Source organism: Mirounga angustirostris, unplaced genomic scaffold (assembly GCF_029215605.1).
Source record: "Mirounga angustirostris isolate CCGP_5_RB_7025 unplaced genomic scaffold, mMirAng1.0.hap1 SCAF_8, whole genome shotgun sequence".
Taxonomy (NCBI): domain Eukaryota; kingdom Metazoa; phylum Chordata; class Mammalia; order Carnivora; family Phocidae; genus Mirounga; species Mirounga angustirostris.
Window position 1 is genome coordinate 37,595,283 of NW_026991716.1, and position 19,796 is coordinate 37,615,078.

The window sequence follows — 19,796 nt, forward strand, 5'->3', positions numbered from 1 at the left end:
TCATGTGGACTGGGGAGCTATACCCAGTGGGCCCCAAATTAGCTTATACCTGTTGGGAGAGGACACCCAAGGATGGAGGTGATGGCCCGAATATGGGAACTAGGGACCTAACTGCCCACAGTGGGAGCGAGCACGGAAGTGGTAGGATTGGATGAGGAAGGCAGGGGAAGGAGGTGAGTGGCTTCATTTCCCCGGACACCCCAGGAAGGCCCTTGCCCTCCTCAAAGAACTCACTTGAAGTCACCACCAGGCTGATGTTCTTGAGACTAGAGATGCTCTCCTTAGGACCTCTGTCTATTCCACACCAGTAGGTTCCTGAACTCTTCTTCGTGATTTCTGTTATGATGACAATGAAGAAGCCAATAGAAGGGTTGTCCCAGATAAAATGTGGAGGGTTCTGAGCCATTACCTGGGGTCTGGTGCTGATGACCAGCTTCAAACAATAACCTGGCTTGGTTTCCTTACACCAGATTTTATTCTCATACTCACCTGCCGGGGGCGTGGACGGGCATTTCACAGAGAGCACCTGCTGCTGAAGCGCCCACACCAGCTCACTCCCCTGGACTTGTGCCCAGGAGCCTAGAAAACAAGTTCTCAGGTCAGGCTAAGGAAGGAGACACAGCCACCCTCAAAGCATGGCCCCAGACAGCCCTCCAGCCCTCCCTGTCCCACCCTCCCATAGTGCACTGCACCCCATACACTCACCTCCAACCTCCCTCCCTCCCCTGCCCTGTCCCCCTGGACCCACCCTCCTCCTGAGGGCCCCTTACCCAAGGCAAACAGCTGCAGGACCAGCGGCAGGTGTAGGGCCTCCCAGGTCATACTGCCCTGTCCCCGTGTGAGGGTGCCTAGAGTGAGGGGTACAGGGTGGCTACAGGACGGAGAGACCCAGGAGCTAGGCCCGACTCTGCCCAGATGCCCCAGCACATCAAGGGCAAGATTGAGAAAAGAGAGGTCTTGATTGAGTAAGTGTGAGGCCTGCAGGGCGGGTTCTGTGGGCAGCGGGAAGGTGGGGGCCCCCTGGGGGAACCTCCAGCTGCTGGGGGCATCTCCAGCTTCAGCCTTGCTCAGCCGGTGGTCCAGGCACTGGGGCTGCTCTGGGTTCCCCAGCTCCACCCCACACCCCACCCAGCACTTACAGGGGAAAGCTAGGTGAAAATAAGAGACCACCCTTTTTCTTTCAATCTTGGTTCCTTTCACTTCATCCTTTCAGAGGCCTGGCTTTTCCACCCATCTCCAAAAGCCAGGAGAGAACTGGCCCAAGGCAGGTAGGGACTCTTTGAGGCCCGAGCTGCCCTTAAGTACCTGTGGCCCCCAGGAAGAGCAGAGAGCCCCTGGCGTGGAGGGAGCACGGTTGAAATGACATAAGCACACTTACTCATAGACTCTCATAGCCCCCCAAGATGTACACTACGAGCCTGGACCCCATTGCTACCAGTAGGAACCATAGTAAAACATCCCCAGGCCGTGCAATCCCAAGGCAAGCTCCCCGACTCTCCCTGCACCCCCTCACGCACCCCAATCATCAGCTCCAAGTATGGCTCAGTACTCAACACCCGAATGCCAAATCCCACATTATTTCATGTGTACTGGTCTCTTTTGTGAGTAGGTTTATATGAAGATCACAAGGGCTCCACATGATTGTGGATACAAAGTAGATTTCCCTTCCGTACTGTCATGAACATTGACTATGGTAGTGTAGGCAAACATGAAACAAGGGCTAAAGCTACTAAGGATTTTATCTAAGTTGGACCTGGGTTGGCTGAGCCCTGCAGGTGCCTGAGCTGTCCCCCTCTGACGGTGATCCCATTGCGGGGAAGAGTGGAGATACTAGGGCCCCAGACCCGACCCTCCCCTGGACTCACGGCACCCTGCCTATCTCCCTTGGTGCAGGAGGTTTTTACTCCGGGCACCTTGGACAAACTTCGTACAGGTTACCACCTGTGTCAGGGAATGTCTGAGTAGCCCGGGTTCAGATTGTGAGGGAAATCTGCGTTTTCCATTTTGAGAGGTTATACAGGAGGTATGAGAAGAGAGGGGATGGAATTTCAATTTTATGAAAACAAAGTAGGGGGAAAAGAGACTTCAGGAAAAAGAGCAAAATCAGATTTGCAACTTAGAGTTTACAAAGCCTGGTCACAGGAGTTTTTAACTCTGGAAGTCCCAAACTTGTCTGCACCTTTTAATCACCTCAGGCTTATGGAAAAAAATGTACCCACCCAGACCAAAGAACCTAGCCCACTGGTGAGGCTCCCCATGTGATCTCAGTGTGCAGACAAGTCTGGGAACCCCTGGTTTAACTTCACTTCCACAAAATCCTTGAGAAGCAGTGGTCACCACCCCCTTTCACCATAGGGAAACTGAGCCACAAGGAGTCTTGGTGGTTCCTTTAAGGTTCCCTGGTGAATTGGTGGCATTGCAGAGCTCCTTCTGCAGCCGGTTTCGCCCTCCCTCCGGCAGGACAGGCACCCCAGCAGGAGGTGGGCTGTTGTCGCATGACTTGCATGACTCGGGTTCAGAGGACCTGTTCCTCGCTCCACAGCGGTGGGCAGGAGAGCGCTGCTGGAACGGACGGGCTGCCCTGCCCCCTGCTGGCTGGAGAGCGCCATTACCGGGTGAGACGTTCTCCTGGAGTCTTCCCTTTCCCAAGGTCACCTTCTCCCTTCCCACACTGCCCTCCCTGTGGTCCTCAGTCCTTCTAACCTGCTCTTTGCTGTGTGACAAGGAGGCCCGCCATTCGCAGCAGACAGGGAGCACTTGACGGGTGGAATCGCCATTTCTCTGCGCTTTGGGCTCCCCACCAGGGTCTGTGGGGTGAACACCCTGGGGCAGAGCCCAGGGTCCTAGATTCCCCAAGGGTACAGACAATGTGCAGCATCTGGGCCTTTAGACCGGTCAGAGCTCAGTGGCAGTGGCATCCCCGGGGATGGAAACTGCAGAGACAGGAACCCCAAATCAGTCTCTGGTCCCCAGTCCTGAGAAGGGTCGCCTCTTCAGAGGTTCAGCTCTCCCAGGAGGAGTCTGGGTCACAGGGCTCTGTGGGAACCGGGCTCTGGGAGATGGCCTGGAAGCGTGGGACTAGGGTTCACTATTAGGGAATGGCACCGTTGGTGGCCCTGGTAAAGGAAATAGCCCTGGGTGGCCCCTGTTACTTCTGAAATCCCACTCTGATGACCATCTAGAGAGGACCTGCCTTCTTCTTCCAAACCCAGGATTCAGGACAGGAGAAGAAACTGGGAGAAGATCAGACCACAGCAGTCCCAGGAGGGGTAGGGAAGGGCAGTTCGACCTTCTCCTCCCTCTCAGTATGGCTGCAGGGATAGAGGGGACTCCATTTCCCTGACTGTAAAATAGGAATATTACACCTTTTTGTCCCATTGAGCCCATGAGGTCAATAGCTCTGGTAAACCTCTAATGGCCTTCCCTGCTTTTTCCCTGGGTCTTCCCACCTGGGGCTCTCTGGTCTGGGTCCCCTGCAGAGGTTTCCTGCAGCCTAGGAGAATGCTCAGGGCCAGGTGTCTCCAGGTTGAGTAGATCTGAGCTATTTCTTTCCCAACCCCTCTGACCACTCCTGGCCACACACACACACACACACACACACACAGGATCAGGCTGATCACTCCTCCACACTTTCAAAAGCTCTGCTTTAATTCCGTCTCCTCCAGGGGCTGGGTACAGGGCATGCAGCGTGCCCCGCAGGGGAAGATGCTGCATGCGGGGAGGTGGGGGGGTGGTTCCCTTGTGGATGATTCTTGTCTTCTAGGTGGAAGGAGGAGGCAAGGATCCCAGAAACTGAAAAAGGCCTGGCAGATTTGGTGACAAAGGAAACCATGTATTTGAAAGCTTTTTATAACTTTCCAGTTTGACACAAATTTGGGACCGACACGAAACTCTAGCACCATTAATTCAAAGGTCATGTTTATCAAAGTTTTACAATATTCTACAACAGAGGAAAATACAAGTTACCTTGAGGGGTTTTTCTCAATTATAGAATTTTTCTATTTTTTTCCCATCTTGACCATGATAAGGGTTCAAACATATGTGGGGAGGGGGCACCCGGAGCCATCATTTAAAGAAATGAACTTGGCCTTCCTTTGACTCTAACACGCAAGTCCCTAATCAGTGAAACCATTAAGACAAGTCTGGTGCTGGCAGAATGAGGGACGGTGGTTCTGTTGTGTTTAGCTTCCTACCAGGTCAGGCTTTCCCCTCCTCTTTTCCTCCTTTTCTCCCTCAGGCTGCCATCTGCTCGGATGTGAGGTCCCCTTGGGTCCCCACTCAGGGGGCCAGTGCCCCATCTGCTGTCATCCACCTCACCCAGCCCCGAGACCCCGCCAGGCCGCTGCACAGGAAAACCCCGTCTGATGCGGGCGTGGTATCTTTTGTGTATATGAATGTAGTATGCTAATGTAGTATGAATGCAGTATGCTAATATTTTGCTCAGGATGCATGTGGCCATGAGGGATATTGGTTGGTCATTTTCCTGGCTTCTAATTCCTTTCTCTGCTTTCTGTACGGGTACATTCCGGGTAATTCCGGCCTTATAAAATGAGCTGGGATGTGTCGCCTATTTTATGAGTTTCAATTTGGTATTGTTTCTTTCTTAAATATTTGTGGCATTTGGTCTTGCTAAATACCCATTTCTCAGCCTCTCTTGAAGCTAGAGACCCGGATGCTCTCACTGGCAAATTCTACCAAATGTTTCTGTGTCTGAAATGATTACTGTTGTTATAATGGATGGTTATTTATTTTTAATGTTTAATTAAATATTGACTATCTTATGATTTTCCACGTAGTGCTTACTCTTACTATGACTTGATTATTGTTTACTTGCATATTAATTTCCTCTCTCCTTTCTGCCTTCCCCATCCTGCCAAACACCCTTCTCTGAACATAAGCTGCATGACTGCATGCTGTCTCAATCTATTCCCTATATCTGGAATGGTAGGATCTTAGCAAATATTTGTTGAAAGTACATGTGAATGAATGAACAAACTCTGAGAAAGGAGTCCTTGCTTGACCAAACTTTGGTGAGGCTCCTGAACCTTCTCCTAGGCCCATCAATGCACTTCCTCATAAAGTCCAGTTTTAGCAAGAACCCTGATTTTTCCACTGTTCTATGCTCCTTCTAAAGCTCAGCATGAATTCTGTGTTCTCCAGGGCCCAGGGACAGTAGGTGCAGCCCACCTTGCAGGTGAAGACATGGATATCCTCAATATCAATATCTGATGGAGTTCCTCATCCTCCACCATGGCCCAGTGATGTCTGGTCCCCCCAGCCTGTCCTCAGCAAAAAATCCTACTAGGTGGAGTGGGTTTAGCCAGAACCCCTCCCCCTTACTCCTGATGTTTCCTCTCAGTAATTTTCCATCCCCTAACCCCCACCTGCTTCCTGGCTATAAATCCCCACTGGCCCGTGCTGTATTCCTAATTGAGCCCAATTCTGTACTGATGTCTCCCTTTCCCGACTGCAGTAGTTCCTAAATAAAATCTCTTTTCACCGCTTTAGCTGCTGCCCGGCTTTGTTTTTTCTTTGACAACTCTCCTTTGGTTTGTATGGGGTTTCAGCAAATATCCTTGAGTTTTTCAAGTAGACAACTATACAACCAGCAAATGGTAGTTTAGCCTATTATTTTAAGTTTATGTGTCCAATTTTATTTTCCTATGTAATTACATTTGCTGGTACTTCCAGAAACATGTTAAACAATACTTTTGACATTGAGCGTTTTTATCTTGATCTCAGCCTTTAACATGATTCTTCCTAGTGTGAAGTTAGCTGATTAATTCACTAAACCATTTCTTTATTAGGAAAGCAATTTCCTGTTTATAGAACAGTAAAAAATTTGTCTAGGATGGATGTTGAATTTTACCAAATGCCTTTCTGCAATCAATCAATATCTTCATATAATTTTCTCCTTTGACTTACTGAAATAGAATCAAGCATTGACCTAACTTTGATAGCTAAACACATTGTATTCACATAATACAAGCTATTTAGTCATGAGTTTTATTATTCTTTCCGTATACTCCTGTCTTTAATTTGCTATACCCTTTTTTTTTTAATTTTGGCCCTTTTTTTTTTGGTCAAGCTTTTACAAGAATTTAAGCTTTTTCTTTATCTTGTTATAACCTGCCAGGAAGCATTTCATCTTTTTGCCTCTTTGTACAGCTCAGATTTGATAAACATCATCTGTCTCTTGCAAGTATGTCGGGACTCACACCTAAATCAGCACCTAGGGTGATTTGTAGGCAGATTTTTTAACACCCATACAAGCTGATGATTTTAAATCTTGACCTAATTCTAACTCACATTTTCATTTAGAAAAAAAAAAGAAATTCATCTCTACAAGGCAGAAGAGATGACCCCCAAAGATATAGTTACTTCCTAGTCCCCAGAACCTATGAGTATTCCCCTTCTCTATGGCAAAAGATGTGATTAAATTAAGGGTCTTGAGAAATGGCCTTTATACTGGATTCTCTTGTGGGTCCTGAATGCAATCACCTGCCTCCTTATAGGAGAGAGAGGCCAAGGCGATTAGACAGAGTCTTGCACAGAGCAAGTAACATGACTAGGAGACAGAGATGGGAATGATGGGGCCACCGGCTGACAGCCAGCAGCAGCTGAAAGAATCAAGGAAGGATCCTGCCTGAGAACCTCTGGAGGGAGAGTAGCCCTAACACCTTGATGTCAGACTTCATGTCTCCGTTTCCGTTAAGTAACCCAGTTTGTGGTCATTTGCTACGTTAGCCCTAGGAAACTAATAGGTCATCCAATCAGGATTTTTACTTTTTGTGATTATAGAATTACATTCAATCATTTGTATGTTTTCTAATACGTTTTATATTTGGTGTTTTTTAAGTTTTTTTAAGATTTATTTTTAAGCAAACTCTACAACCCAATGTGGGGCTCGAACTCACAACTCCAAGATCAAGAGTCATATGCTCCACTGACTGAGCCAGCCATGAGCCCCTATACATTTCATATTTGTGATTTCAACTAATTTGTCATTCCCAAGGGAACATAAAAGTATTTCCTTTTAGGGGTGCCTGGGTGGCTCGGTCAGTTAAGCATCTGCCTTCAGCTTGGGTCATGATCTCGGGGTCCTGGGATCGAGCTCCACCCCCCCAGTCAGGCTCCCTGCTCAGCGGGGAGTCTGCTTCTCCCTCTGCCTCTGCAGCTCCCCCTACTTGTTCTCTCTCTCTCTCTCAAATAAATAAATAAAATCTTAAAAAAAAAAAGAAGTATTTCCTTTTAAAAATCTTTTCCCAACAGCACATTTATTCATTTCATCATATTTAAATTTTTTCACATTTCTGGATGGACAGTCTTATTTTTCACTATATGTTTATGTTCTATGTTTCATATGTATACATACTTAAATATAAATATGTTCTTGCAAAATATTTCACATGATATTCATGTTTTAAATTTATATTTAATTACACTGATGTAAATTTATTATTTATGTTACAGTTCAATATATATAAATCATAAATGAATAATCAAATGATTAGAAATAATGGATTATTAATTTAGCCAGAAAAAAGATCTACATACAAAAATTAATTGCACATATATTCACAAAAAACAAACAATTACAAAATACGATTTTACAATGACATCATTTTTGGTCAGCTTTATCACCAAGACGCAATAATTATTTAAACCTCTCTTTCTTTGGATTTATCTCAGTGCTTACCACCACCATTTGTTGGCCCTTTTAAAAAAATTAACTAGCAGTGAACTGAAGCCAATATTCAAATCATTTTTGTCCAAGAGGGATGTGGTTACTATCATGTGTAACATGGTCTGGTTGTTCCTACACAGTAAGGAGACATAAGCAGGGGGAGCGGGAGAGGGAGAGGCAGACTCCCCGCTGAGCAGGGAACGCAACGCGGGGCTCGATCCCAGGACCCTGGGATCATGACCTGAGCCGAAGGCAGACACCCAACCAATTGAGCCACCCAGGTGCCCCAGAAACCAGTTTCTTGTCTTCTAAAATTTGGTGTTGCAGCAGGAAGCTCTGAAGCCAATGAGACTCATTTTTCATTCCTTTGGAAGTAACTGTCTCTTCCTTCCAGCTCTGGAGCTTGCAGTATTTTTCTTACAGTATCTTTCTTATAGGCATCACTATTGCTGACCAGTATTTGGTTCCCCTTTACCTCTGCATAAATGGAAGGCTCCTGTTTCTCAGCTCCTTGGCGACCTGCCGGGCTAGTGCAATGTGTGGGAGTGACGTGTCTCGCTTCCCACAGAGCCATTGAGGAGCAAGAGCTCCACTTTCCAGCACTCACTTCCCTGTGGTGACGGCCAGAGAAGCACGTGTTGATGTGCACATCCATGAAGTCAATGTCCCTCAGATGCTGAACCCGCCTACAGCAGACTCCCGCCCTGGACAGTCGTCTGGGCACAGGGGCTTCACAGGAGCAAGAAAAGACATTATTTGTGTGAACACACTGAGCTGTGGTTACGACTGTAGCAGAACCTGGCCCATGTTCTAAGATAGTTTGTACCTTTTTCAGTGACTATTAATGGAAAATCACATTTGTCATCCAGCGCTTAAATTCTTTTTCCCACTCAGCCTACATTTGTTGCTTGTGTTCTCATGCTTCTGGCCTTTCCTTCAGAGACACCATCACACACTGGCTGCTTCTCTGTTCTTTGTCATCTTCCATCTCTCAAGTCAGCAAGCTTTTCTTGTCAAGGGCCACATAGTAAATATCCTGTGCTCATGGGCCAGAGGATCTCTGTCGCTGTTCCTCAGCTGCCTTCGGAGCATGACAGATTCTCCAGGTAACACATAAATGAAGGAGCACGTCTGCATTTACTTTACTTACAAATTCAGGTGGTGAGTTCAGTTTCGTTCAAGGGCTCTAGTTTGCCAACCCTTGCCCTAAAAGGAGAGAGCAAACAAAGAGTTAGATGTGGGGTCGAGAAAGAGAGCACTTTCAACACTGGATATGGCCAGGGGCATTCCCAAGGGCATTCCCAAGGAGAAGGCCAAGGGATATGTCAGGGAGGCAACTTTGCTGAAGGCCTAGGGGGAAGCTAGTCCAGACTGGGGCCAGAGGACATTAGACCACCTGGGGATGGACCAGAGGAACAAAGCCAGCTGATGAACTGATATATTCAAATATACTAAGGTGAAATTTACATTTGGGAATAGAGTTTAGGGATGAATTGATGATGGTGGCTAGAATATAAACTTTAAAATTAAGGCAATTAGTAACTTCATGGAAAATAAAAAGCTGTACCACAGAGGAAATGTGATCATTATGAACTATATGACTGGGTTATGAAAAAGACATATACATGGTCAGGAAGAACAAAATCTAAAAATTAATTTTATCAGTAACTCTATTTGACTATTTGGAGAATAAAGGTGGAGGAAGGGACAAGCAGGGGCACGATGGGAGAGAGAGAAAACGTCATCTTCCATAGGGCACATTTCATGGATAATACATACCCCTGTCTAGTAGAGAAATATCGGTATAATAGTAAATATAAAAACTACTTAAAAGAAACTCCCTGGAGGGTGTCCCTGGGTGGCTCAGTCAGTTGAGCATCCCACTCTTGGTTTCTGCTCAGGTCATGATCTCACGGGGAGTGGGATCAAGCCCTGCAGCCAGCTTTGCTCTCAGTGGGGAGTCTGCTTGAGACTCTCTCCCTCTGCCTCTCCCCCTGCTCGTGCACATACTCACCTCTCTCTCTCAAATAAATAAATCAATCTTTAAAAAAAACAGTGACTCCCTAGCAAGAAAGGGAGCTGGGGTGTAGAGTGTTGGGGCATAGAACTACTGCATTTTTATTAACATGAGTTTATAACCTACAATTTTGGGAGCTACAAGTTCTGAAGACACGTATATGCATGATTTTGATGAAATTTTAAAACGAAATAATACTGCAACAGCCACTGTACCCTTTTTCAATTCCTAGATTTAGAACTGCTGAGTCAAAGGTGATTTCTTTTTTAAAGTAGATTTGGGTTAATCTGACTACGCTGTCTTTCAGAAAGGTGGTATCAATATGTTTACCCAGCAGAATATGCAATTGTCTTTTCCCTAAAAGTCCCCCAACCCTGGTTATCATCATTTCTCTTAACTCTTGTCAATCTGATGAGAAGAGTGGTTTTGCATTTATTTTAATAATATCCCCTTTGGATTTGTTTCCCTTAACATTGTTCATTTGTATTTCTTCTGTAGAAAAGTACTTGTTCATAACTTCACTCCCTTTTCCTATTGAAATACTCATTTTCTCTTATTATTTAAAAGACTCGTTTTTCATATGAAATCAAATAACCCTTTATCTGCCAAATAGGAAGGAAACCTTAAGTCACAGCTGTGATTTGCTATTAAATGTTGTTTGTCATATCTTTTTATCATGTCCAAGTATTAATCTGTATGTAGAATGACTGAGCATTTTTCCCTATATAATTTCTGGCACTGGGGACATGATTAGAAAGTTCTGCTCTAAATGACATAACTTGTATTTTTATTTCCTTTTAGAAGTTTGCTGTACTGCTATTCCATGTCTACATATATAATTAAAAGTCAAGACATATGATATTGTGGATGTTGATTCTTGATGACAGATATTCACTGAAGAGATACCATGTAATGGGCACTTCTGTAAATGTTTGCAAGGGTTTACTTATTTATTCCCAGAATAATCATATTAGTGATCCATCATTATATATTAAAGGAGGAAACTCAGACTTTTTTTTTAAAGATTTTATTTATTTATTTGACAGAGAGATAGAGAGCACAAATAGGCAGAGGGAGAAGCAGGCTCTCCGCTGAGCAGGGAGCCCGGCGCAGGGCTTGGTTCCAGGACCCTGGGATCATGACCTGAGCCGAAGGCAGACACTTAACCAACTGAGCCACCCAGGTGCCCCAGAAAACTCAGACTTTTAGAGGTATAGGAGTTTGCTCAAAAACTTCCTGTCCCCTGGGCACCACAGACCCAGGCTGATAGGCAGAGAACAAGTCAGAGCCAACCCCAAGCTGGGGGGACATAGAGATAGTGGACTGTGGGCAAAGAGTGATCTTGGGGAGCTGCAGGGAGGAGGCATCCCTTCCCGGTGGTCAGCAGCAACCAAAGGGGAAATCGCTGTGGGAAATAGTTGCTGCACACCCTCATGCAAGGGACACACACCTACACCAGCCAGGACCAGAACCCCCCCCCCAGAAGGGTGCCCCCCACCCCCGCATTTTGTCTGTAATTAGGTTCGGAGGGGAAACACGGAGCCCAGCCCAAGGCCAGGAAACAAACTGCCGGGAGCTCGCCTCTTGCAAGTGCGTGTGGTTTGGTTTCCTGCCCTGTCTGTGGGCCAGGCTTCAGCGAAAGACCCCGTCAGAAGTCAGGAAGCTGGTCTGGTTACATCTGCATGGCACCATGTGACTTTGAGCAGGTCACAGACAGATCTGAGCCTCAGTTCCCCCGTGTGGAGAGAGCACACACAAACACGCTGAGTAACCTAACTCGTGCAAGTGGGTATTGGGCGTTGGCCCAAACTTTCCTTCTGGCTCCCCAACTCCATCCTGCTTTTCCCCGGGAGTCTCTAGGCAAGAGAGCCCACGGCCCTCCTGTGTCCCTTCTCTTCTTGTCTGTCCCTTTGCCCTTATCCTCAGTCTCTGCTCGCTCCCACTGCAAGGAGCAGGGCTCTGCACCCAGGTGGAGTGGGGAGCAGGAGTCAGGGGGCGGCAACCAATACCCTCAATTAGTTCAAAGCCCCTCTTCAGCCATGAGCTCTGTGCAGGCCTCCCTGCAGCAGCTGCTAGACTGGCAGAGCCCCTGGTGGCCGAATGTGGAGTTACATGTTAGCACAGGGCACGGTGTCCTGACTTCTCTCTCTCTCTCTCTCTCTCTCTCTCTTTTGTTTTATAGCAAATCTCTTTGTAAATTGCATCATTTTTTAAAGTGCTAACATTCACTAGAGAAAGAGATGCCGGAGTCCTGTGTCTGTTTGTGCAGCAATTACACAACTAGCGCTCTTGTACCCACAGGGGGCAGGAGTTGAAGATTTAGAGGTGATTGGGGGGCCAGGCTCCTGTGCTCCACCCCCCGCCCCTCATTGACCCATCCCTGCCACAGCCCGGCTCTCTCTCTCCCAGCCTCATTCTCCCCTCCTTTGCCAGGGTCCTCCCTGCACTTTCTTACCGGTATTGAAATTCCACCTGCTCTCCTCTCCCCTCCAGCACCCATAAAACCTCCCAGGGTGGAAACACATCACTCACTCACCAGGCAGGACTGGGCATGAGGTTTCTGACCACTCCCAGGGCCAGTGGGATTTAGGGTTCTTGCTCAGACCTCTGAGTGCCCCTGAGCTCGTCACCCACCTTCAGCGTGGCTTTCCCTGGAGATGGGGGCAAAGCCAGGGTCCTGCAAAGAAGAGGCAGTGCACAGAGAGAAGCGGATGGGCAGCCCTTTACTTGACCACAGCTTCCTCCTGGCCATCCCAGCTCCTCCCCCAAGGGCAGGCCCTGATGGGGAAGGGGCAGCTGGGCACAGAGGAGAGGAGCAGCCTCTGTGGAGACCCGGGAGCTGCGCGCCAAGCAGGGCTGTTGCCTCCACGTCCAGCTTCGCACCTGCCCCTGGAGGTCCCTGCTTCCCTCTGCGTGCAGTCAGCCTTCCCCGGGTCTCCCACTCCCCAGGCTGGCCTTGGCCTTTCTCGTTTTGTCTATCTCGGAAGGACTGGAAGAGCTAAGCAGAGTGAGACCAGCTCCTGGTTCTCTCTCCCCAGTGTCCCCCATGTCTCCTGCCACCAGCCCACAGGGAAAGGGCCGGAGGGTCTGGAGAGGCTTGCTCCTGCTTCTGCTGTTGCTGCCACTGCTGATCCCAGGTGAGGGGGAAGGGAAGAGCACGGGGAAGAGAGGAGAGGGTGCTATGAGGACATCTGGGACAGTGAGATGTGGCGCTAGTGCTCTATGCATGGGGACGGCTGGTGGAGCTGATGCTGGTATGACCCTGACCTGCAGCCTGCTCTCCAGGCTCGTGGGCACTACCGGAGGCTCAGCATCTTCACCGAGTGGCGGGGCAGACGCTCTCTGTGACGTGCCAGTACCCCCCCAAGGGCTGGCCCTACGAGAGGAAGGGTTGGTGTAAGGAGCTGTCGGCGTTCAAGTGCACCAGGCTAGTCACCAGCTCCAGTCCCGGCAGACTGGTTCAGGCCTCTCGATTCTCAATCTGGGACAACCCTAGCGCTGGCATCTTCACTGTCACCATGACTGGTCTGAAGGAGGAAGACTCAGGACACTACTGGTGTAGAATCTACCACGCTTCCAGCAACTCTGTCTCTAAGTCCATAAGATTCTATCTGGCAGTGTCTCCAGGTAAGCCCCTTCCCGGGGGTCCCCTCGCTCCCTCCTGGTGCCTCCTTGTTTCCTAGTCCCCGCATCCAGTTCTCCTGGGAAAGCTGTTGGGAGCAAGTGCACACACACACACACACACACTTCATTTGCTGTCCGTCTTGATGATTTACAAGCCTCCTAAAAGATGCTCAAACAGATCATTTGAGCATGCTGACCAGCCTGAGCTCCTATGACCTGGCCACAGGGGAGCCCAAGACTGCTTGGCATTTTTAGAGAAGGCGCTTGTACCTGGCACATAGTAGGTGCTCAGTAAATGTCTGGCCACTGGCCACAAACCGCCCCCACCATGTTGGTAGCATGTTGGGCTGTCCATTCCTCCTGGCCCAGATCAGCAGTCAGCAAACAGGTCTGAAAACCAAGGATGGTTTTTAGATGGTTGGGATACAAGTAAAAGAAAAGTAAGATTTTGTGACACATGAGAATTCTAGGAAATTCAAATTTCAGTGTCCAGAAATAAAGGTATTTTTGGGAACACAGCCATGCCCATTTGTTTATCTATGATCTGAGGCCATTTTCATGCTACAGGAGTGAAGTTGAATAGTTCCAACAGAGACCATATGGTCCACAAGGCTAAAAGTTCAGTTATAAAAAAGGACCACGTTGTTCATTGCATGTATGCATGTAGGTGATGGATGTAGTTGCTGAACATTCTAGCGGTAACGTTGTTGTGCCTCAGTCATAACTGAGCAAAAACTTAGAAGTGAAATAGCAATTTTCCATATTAAATGTCATCCACACTTTGAACAAACACCCTGTATATCCACATTGAAGGATTTTAATGTGACAAAAGAGCATTATTTTTGCTTGTTAACTTACCTAATCTGAATGACACTAGGACACCATAACTCTTCAGAGAAAACACATTCAAAATTGTTTAAATGCTTGGTTTTAATACACTTATAATAGAAAACCGGTCTCACAGAGTTATGTTGACAGAAATCCAGGAATTTTAAATCAATTTCCACAAGCTTAATATTTTTATTTTTAATTTTTACAAAAGGGAGCGAGTGATGTTATATTTTCAAAATGCATCCTCAATCCTTCATCAGTAGCTAATTCCAAAATTTATCTTACAAAGTTATGTTTATATTTAAAATGTCTTTTGATGAAAAAATGGATTCTGGATCTATGAACTTCATATCACATGTCTTCTTTGAGCAGAAAATAAAATTGAAAACATTGTATCAAATTATTAAGGTTTTTCCATGAGTACTTTTGCAGATATGCAATATCAAAATCATCTCCTGTTCTGTTGATAACTGCTACCAAATTAAGAACATGCTGTAAGAACTCATAGAAACTTCTTCTAAGCCTCCAACTTTTGTTTTTGCCCTGAGATTTTGTTTGCCACTGAAAAATATGTTGTGTTCTTCCCTTGCTAGAATAACCTCAAAGCCCTAAAATAAACAAGGCTGACTGTGTGATTCACATCTTTAAAAAGTTAGTCATAACTCGATTTCAATCTTGCCAAAACATTAGAAGCCTTTTCATAGATCAAACATTCTCAACAGAACTCTCCCCCTCAGTAATCACTGTGACCTTGGCATGCAATAACAACCATGCAGGGTTTCCACATTATCACATCATAAAGAGAACGATTTCAAATTCAACTCATTCATCTTTATGTAATTCACAATTTTTACCACTTTGGGAAGCACACGGTGCAGGTCAGCTGGTACTTTTTCATAGCAAGTCTCCTTAATCTGAATGACCGCCCCAGAATGTCCTCCTGCCCAAGCATCTACAACCATCAGAACATAGTCCTACGTGAAACTGGAGCCCCAAACCCCTGGTCAATAATACAACCCTTCAGAGCTCCCTTCAGCTCAGGGTTAGTTGTGTTTCTGACAATGAAGCAAAACGAGACCGAGGAAAACCTCTCATCCTGTTCAAAATTGCACGTAAAATAAAAAATAGCTACGTTTGCAATATGTGTGCATTTTTCAAGTTGCCACGAAAAATACTTTGCTAGCTTGACTTGTTCCAGGAGCTGATCTTCCTTCTCGATTGCCAATTCCTGATGATATGGAGCTAATGTGTCAATAGAAAGGGATATTTAAGCTCCCTTCCTTGCCACGGACTAGCAAAACACAGAGGAGCAAATAACTCTCGTACAGTCTTGCGATAACGTTTGATAACTGTAGATAGATACTCTGTCTTCGCAACACAAAGCTGCTACTTTACAAGAAGCCCACAGCACACTAGAGTTTGTATGTGAAATACTGACTGCTTTTAAGAACTTTGTAATTCAATCCTCTTTTTTTTTTTAAAAAAAAAGTTTATTTTGAATTTGTGGTTTGATGTTTTCCATGTAAATGTCACTTGTTTTCATGATGTATTTGTTCATTAGCTAGTATATCTCAGCAGCTAACTCGCTGGGTTTTAGTACTTCATTCATTGTAACTACAAAATTCATACTATAGATGAGTGCCATCATTTCCCAGGGCTGTCAGCACAAATCCCCACAAAGGTAGTGGCTTAAAACCGCACAGATTTATGATTTTACAGTTCTACAGATCAGAAGTCTGGAAGGGGTCTGCAGGCTCTGCTCCTTCCTGAAGGCTGTTAGATAGAATCCACTTCTTGCTCATTCAGGTCTTGGGCAGAATTTTGTTCCTTGTAGCTATAGGACCGAAGTCCTGTTTTCTTGCAGACTATGGGCTTTTCAGCTTTCACAGCTTCTAGAGGCTGCCACATCCCTTGGCTTGTGGCCCCCTTCCTCTGTCCTCAAAGCCAGAGGCCCTTTCCCACCTGCATTTCTCTCTTACTACAACTGGGAAACACTCTGCTTTTTTTTTTTTTTAAACTTCATCCATTTATATGACAGAGAGAGAGAGCATATGCAGGGGGAGCAGCAGAGGGAGAGAGAGAAGCAGGCTCTCCGCCGAGCAGGAAGTCAGACTCGGGGCTCGATCCCAGAACCCTGGGATCACGACCCGAGCCGAAGGCAGACACTTGACCAACTGAGCCACCAACTGAGCCACTGAGGCGCTGCCACTCTCTGTTTTTAAATACTAATCTTTAGATGGGGCCCACCCGGAATATCTCTCCACCTCAAGATCTTTAACTTTAATGGCATCTGAGAAGTCCCTTTGGCCATGTAGGGTGACATTCACAGGTTCCTGGGATTAGGTAGGACATGGACATTGTTCTGCCTACCACAGTGAAGGATTACATTTTCAAATAAAACCAATGCAAACCCTTTGGAATAACTTCAGAAGGGAAAGTACCTTTAGAATTAATTCCACTATCACCGTTTGGTTTATTATTACTGAGACATTCAGAAAACAGATGGCTTTTCTAGATAAAAAGCTCAGTGACTTTGTCTTGCTGTTAAGTAGTCCTTGAATGAGCTAATCACTATTCTGTCTTACCTAATCATGTTAAACTCTAAATTTTTTTAAAAGGATAGATTGAAAATCTCAATGATTATAAGAATAACAAATTATAAAAATAATTTTTTTCAGGTGTTTATACACTTTTGGGTTAGAGTCGACCAACTAATGTTCAAGTGTCATGGTCCTGCTTCTGCTGTCATGTAACTTGCCCCATATGGAGCCCTCCATGACAGGGTGTCAACACCCAAACTGGTCTATATTCTGTTCAACTGGACCAGTTTACCAATCACATGCTTGGACCCTGAGGCAATGTCAAACTGATGTAAAAGTTTCAAGATCCTTACTCCTGATTTCTATATTTACCTTGTGCAGGCAGGTCATACACAATTTGTGGACCAGGATCAGCCCATAGATCACACACTGTAGCTCAGGACTAGAATTTTCCCTGAGGGTCCTGAGGACCTCCTCCAGTTTGGACGTAGGGGTTGCTCCTGGTCATCACTCCAGGCAGCCTCAGAGAGAGTGCCCTTGTGGGATAGGATCATGTCCACATGTCCGTTGGCCTGGGACTCTCTGCAGGGAAGTCTCCAGCCATGAGGTTTCCCAGCATCAAGTACTCTCTCTTCCATGCCTCCTCGGCCCCTGCCTCTCTCTTTTCCCCAGCTTGGGGGAGACTGCTCCCCTCTTGGGCCCTGGGTGGGTGTGCAGACCTAGCTGAGGACACTGAGAGACCACAGTTCCTGTCACAAGGTTGGGGCTGACACCATCTATTTCCCTTCTGGGCCTCACCCACCCCCGATAGTCATTGTCCTCTCTGTCTCCTTCATAGCCCCATCACCTTTCCAGAGGTGACCTTCCACCAGCCTCCATCAAGAGCTCTTAGCGTTGATAGGTCTGGGGTCTTTCTGGGAAGGCAAGGCAGTGGGGATGGGGGGCAAGTAGCTCACAAAGTTTCAGAATTAAGAGGGGGCCCCAGAAAAGGTATTTATACAGGCCATTGAGGCCGTGGGGCCTGCAGAGGGGCTTAAGGTTCTGTTGCCAAACCAGGAAGGACAGGGGTGGGAAAGCAGCCTTAAAGTTCCCCATAAGGGGCCCCCTTCCCCTAATAGCCCCAGAAGTGTGAGAAAAGGAACGGATGCCAGAGATGAGAACTGCTTAAGGACAGTGACTCTGTCTACACTCAGGGAGGCTGAGAGCTAGAGATTGCCCTTCCAGACGTGTACAAATGCTTGGAGGGAAGCCCAGGCATCCTGACTCCTCTTCCAGGGCTCTTCCCAGATCCAGGAATAACCCCACAGGCACAGGATAGAGCCTGAGCCGCAGCTCTATCTAGTGTTGAGCCACAGGACTTCACAGCCCAGTTCCACTGCCATGAATTGGTTTTTTCCAGGGTTGATGGGCTGTTCCCAGTCCAGCCCAGGCCCCTGTCCCATCTTTCCCACCAGCCAGAACAGACACGCTGTCCCACCAGCTAACGAGGGTTCTTTCTCTCTCGCTGACAGCTCGTGCCTCCACACAGGCCATCCGGGCTTCAGGTGAGCTGGTCTCATCACCGACCCAGAGCTCTGTGCCCCCCACTGGAAGAGCCAGGGAGGCCCCTGGGGCTTCCTCTGCCCTCACCGCCCCTTCACAGTGAGTTCAGGGTGGGACCCTCTGGGACCCTCTGCCAGACGGCCCTGGCTCAGGGGCCCGCAGGTGAGAGCTGCCCCCCAAGACGCTCCTCTCCCCTTCTTGTCCCCTGTCCTCCAGGCAACAAAACTCCACCCTCCAGTCTCACCCTGCAGCCCCCAGCGCTCTGGTCCCCATGCTCTGTGTACTGCTTGTGGCCAAGAGCCTGGTGCTATCCGCTCTGCTTGTCCGGTGAGTGGGTTTGCTTGGGCTTGGGGGGAAACGGAGCAAGGAACGGCTCCCGTCCCCAGACCCATGGTCAGCCAGGGAATCAGCCGGCAAACACAGAGGCAAGAGAAATTATACCCAACAGGGCTGTCCAGAGGAATCCCTCACGGACTCCATCCATCGTGCATGCTCACTAGCAGCTCCCCTGTGTCTCTCGAACTCGAGTGCCTTGTCCACATTTCTCGGTCTGTTTTTCCCTCGCCTCTTCTCCTTCTCCTCTTTTCCTTCCCCTGCCCCTCTCCCACTCTGATTCATCCCTCCTCCTGTACCACTGGCCTGTATACAACCTCCCACCGCCTGCCCTTCCTGGAAGGTCTACCCACAGCCACCAACCCAGGGCACCTCACAGGGCACAGCCCCTTCCCAAGTGGTGAGGGACAGAGGCTGTGCACTGGACGGAGACCCGAGCCCTGGGGAGCGGGGAACGCAGGAGGGGGAAGGTAGGTGGGGATGGGGGAAAGGCAAAGACCAAGAGTCCCTGGTGGCAGGCCTGCTGAAGGCGGGACGGGCTGTGGGGACAGAGCAACAAGGTCCTAGAGTGGATGTGACTCACTTTCTGTATTTCTACCCCCCTCCCCACCCCGTCTCAGAGCCTTAAGGAGTCCACGCGTGCAACATAGAGGGAGGTGTCTGATGTGCCCAGCTCGGCCCAGACCCCAGGCCTCGGGGTCCAAGAAGAATGGCCATTCTCCCCCAGGCCCCCAGGGAGCTCCTGACTGGCCTCTGAACCCTTCGCTCACTGCAAAGAAAAGGCAGAAGTCCCCCAGAACTTGATCCAAGACCCTTGACTACACCCCTCACTCCAGGGCTGAGGATTTCCCAGCCCGGCCTCCTCCCAAGATCCAGGCCTGCTAGTGGCTCACAGGCAGTTGGCATCTGGGCCAGCACCATCCAGGGATGGGAGCCAAAGGCCAGTGCAGCCGCTGTCCACCAAACCCGAGCCAGCACTGTGGGCGACTCCGACTCCTCTCCCCACTGCCTCCTCCCCTAGCCCTCCTCCTCATGCCCCTGCTCCCGTCCTCCTGCTCCCCTCTCCGTCTTCCCTCTCCCCCTCCTCCTCTCCTTTCCCTCCTCCTTATACCCCTTCTTCCCTCCCCCTGCCCCTCCTGTCTGCAGCCCTACAGCTCAGCCAAGATCCCAGGTCACTAACATTTCCCTCCCCATCTCCATTTGCTCAGCCACACTCTGCCAA

At 48.0% G+C, this 19,796-nt stretch overlaps 1 protein-coding gene across 1 annotated transcript; it reads left to right on the top strand.

The window, feature by feature from the left end:
- Window positions 1-12,750: 12,750 nt before the first annotated feature.
- NCR2 (natural cytotoxicity triggering receptor 2) lies at window positions 12,751-19,459 on the top strand. Its single transcript, XM_064598383.1, has 5 exons — window positions 12,751-12,841; window positions 12,990-13,331; window positions 18,211-18,340; window positions 18,458-18,568; window positions 19,411-19,459. Exons 1-5 carry the CDS (start codon window positions 12,751-12,753, stop codon window positions 19,457-19,459), a joined length of 723 nt encoding a protein of 240 aa, XP_064454453.1.
- Window positions 19,460-19,796: the final 337 nt, after the last annotated feature.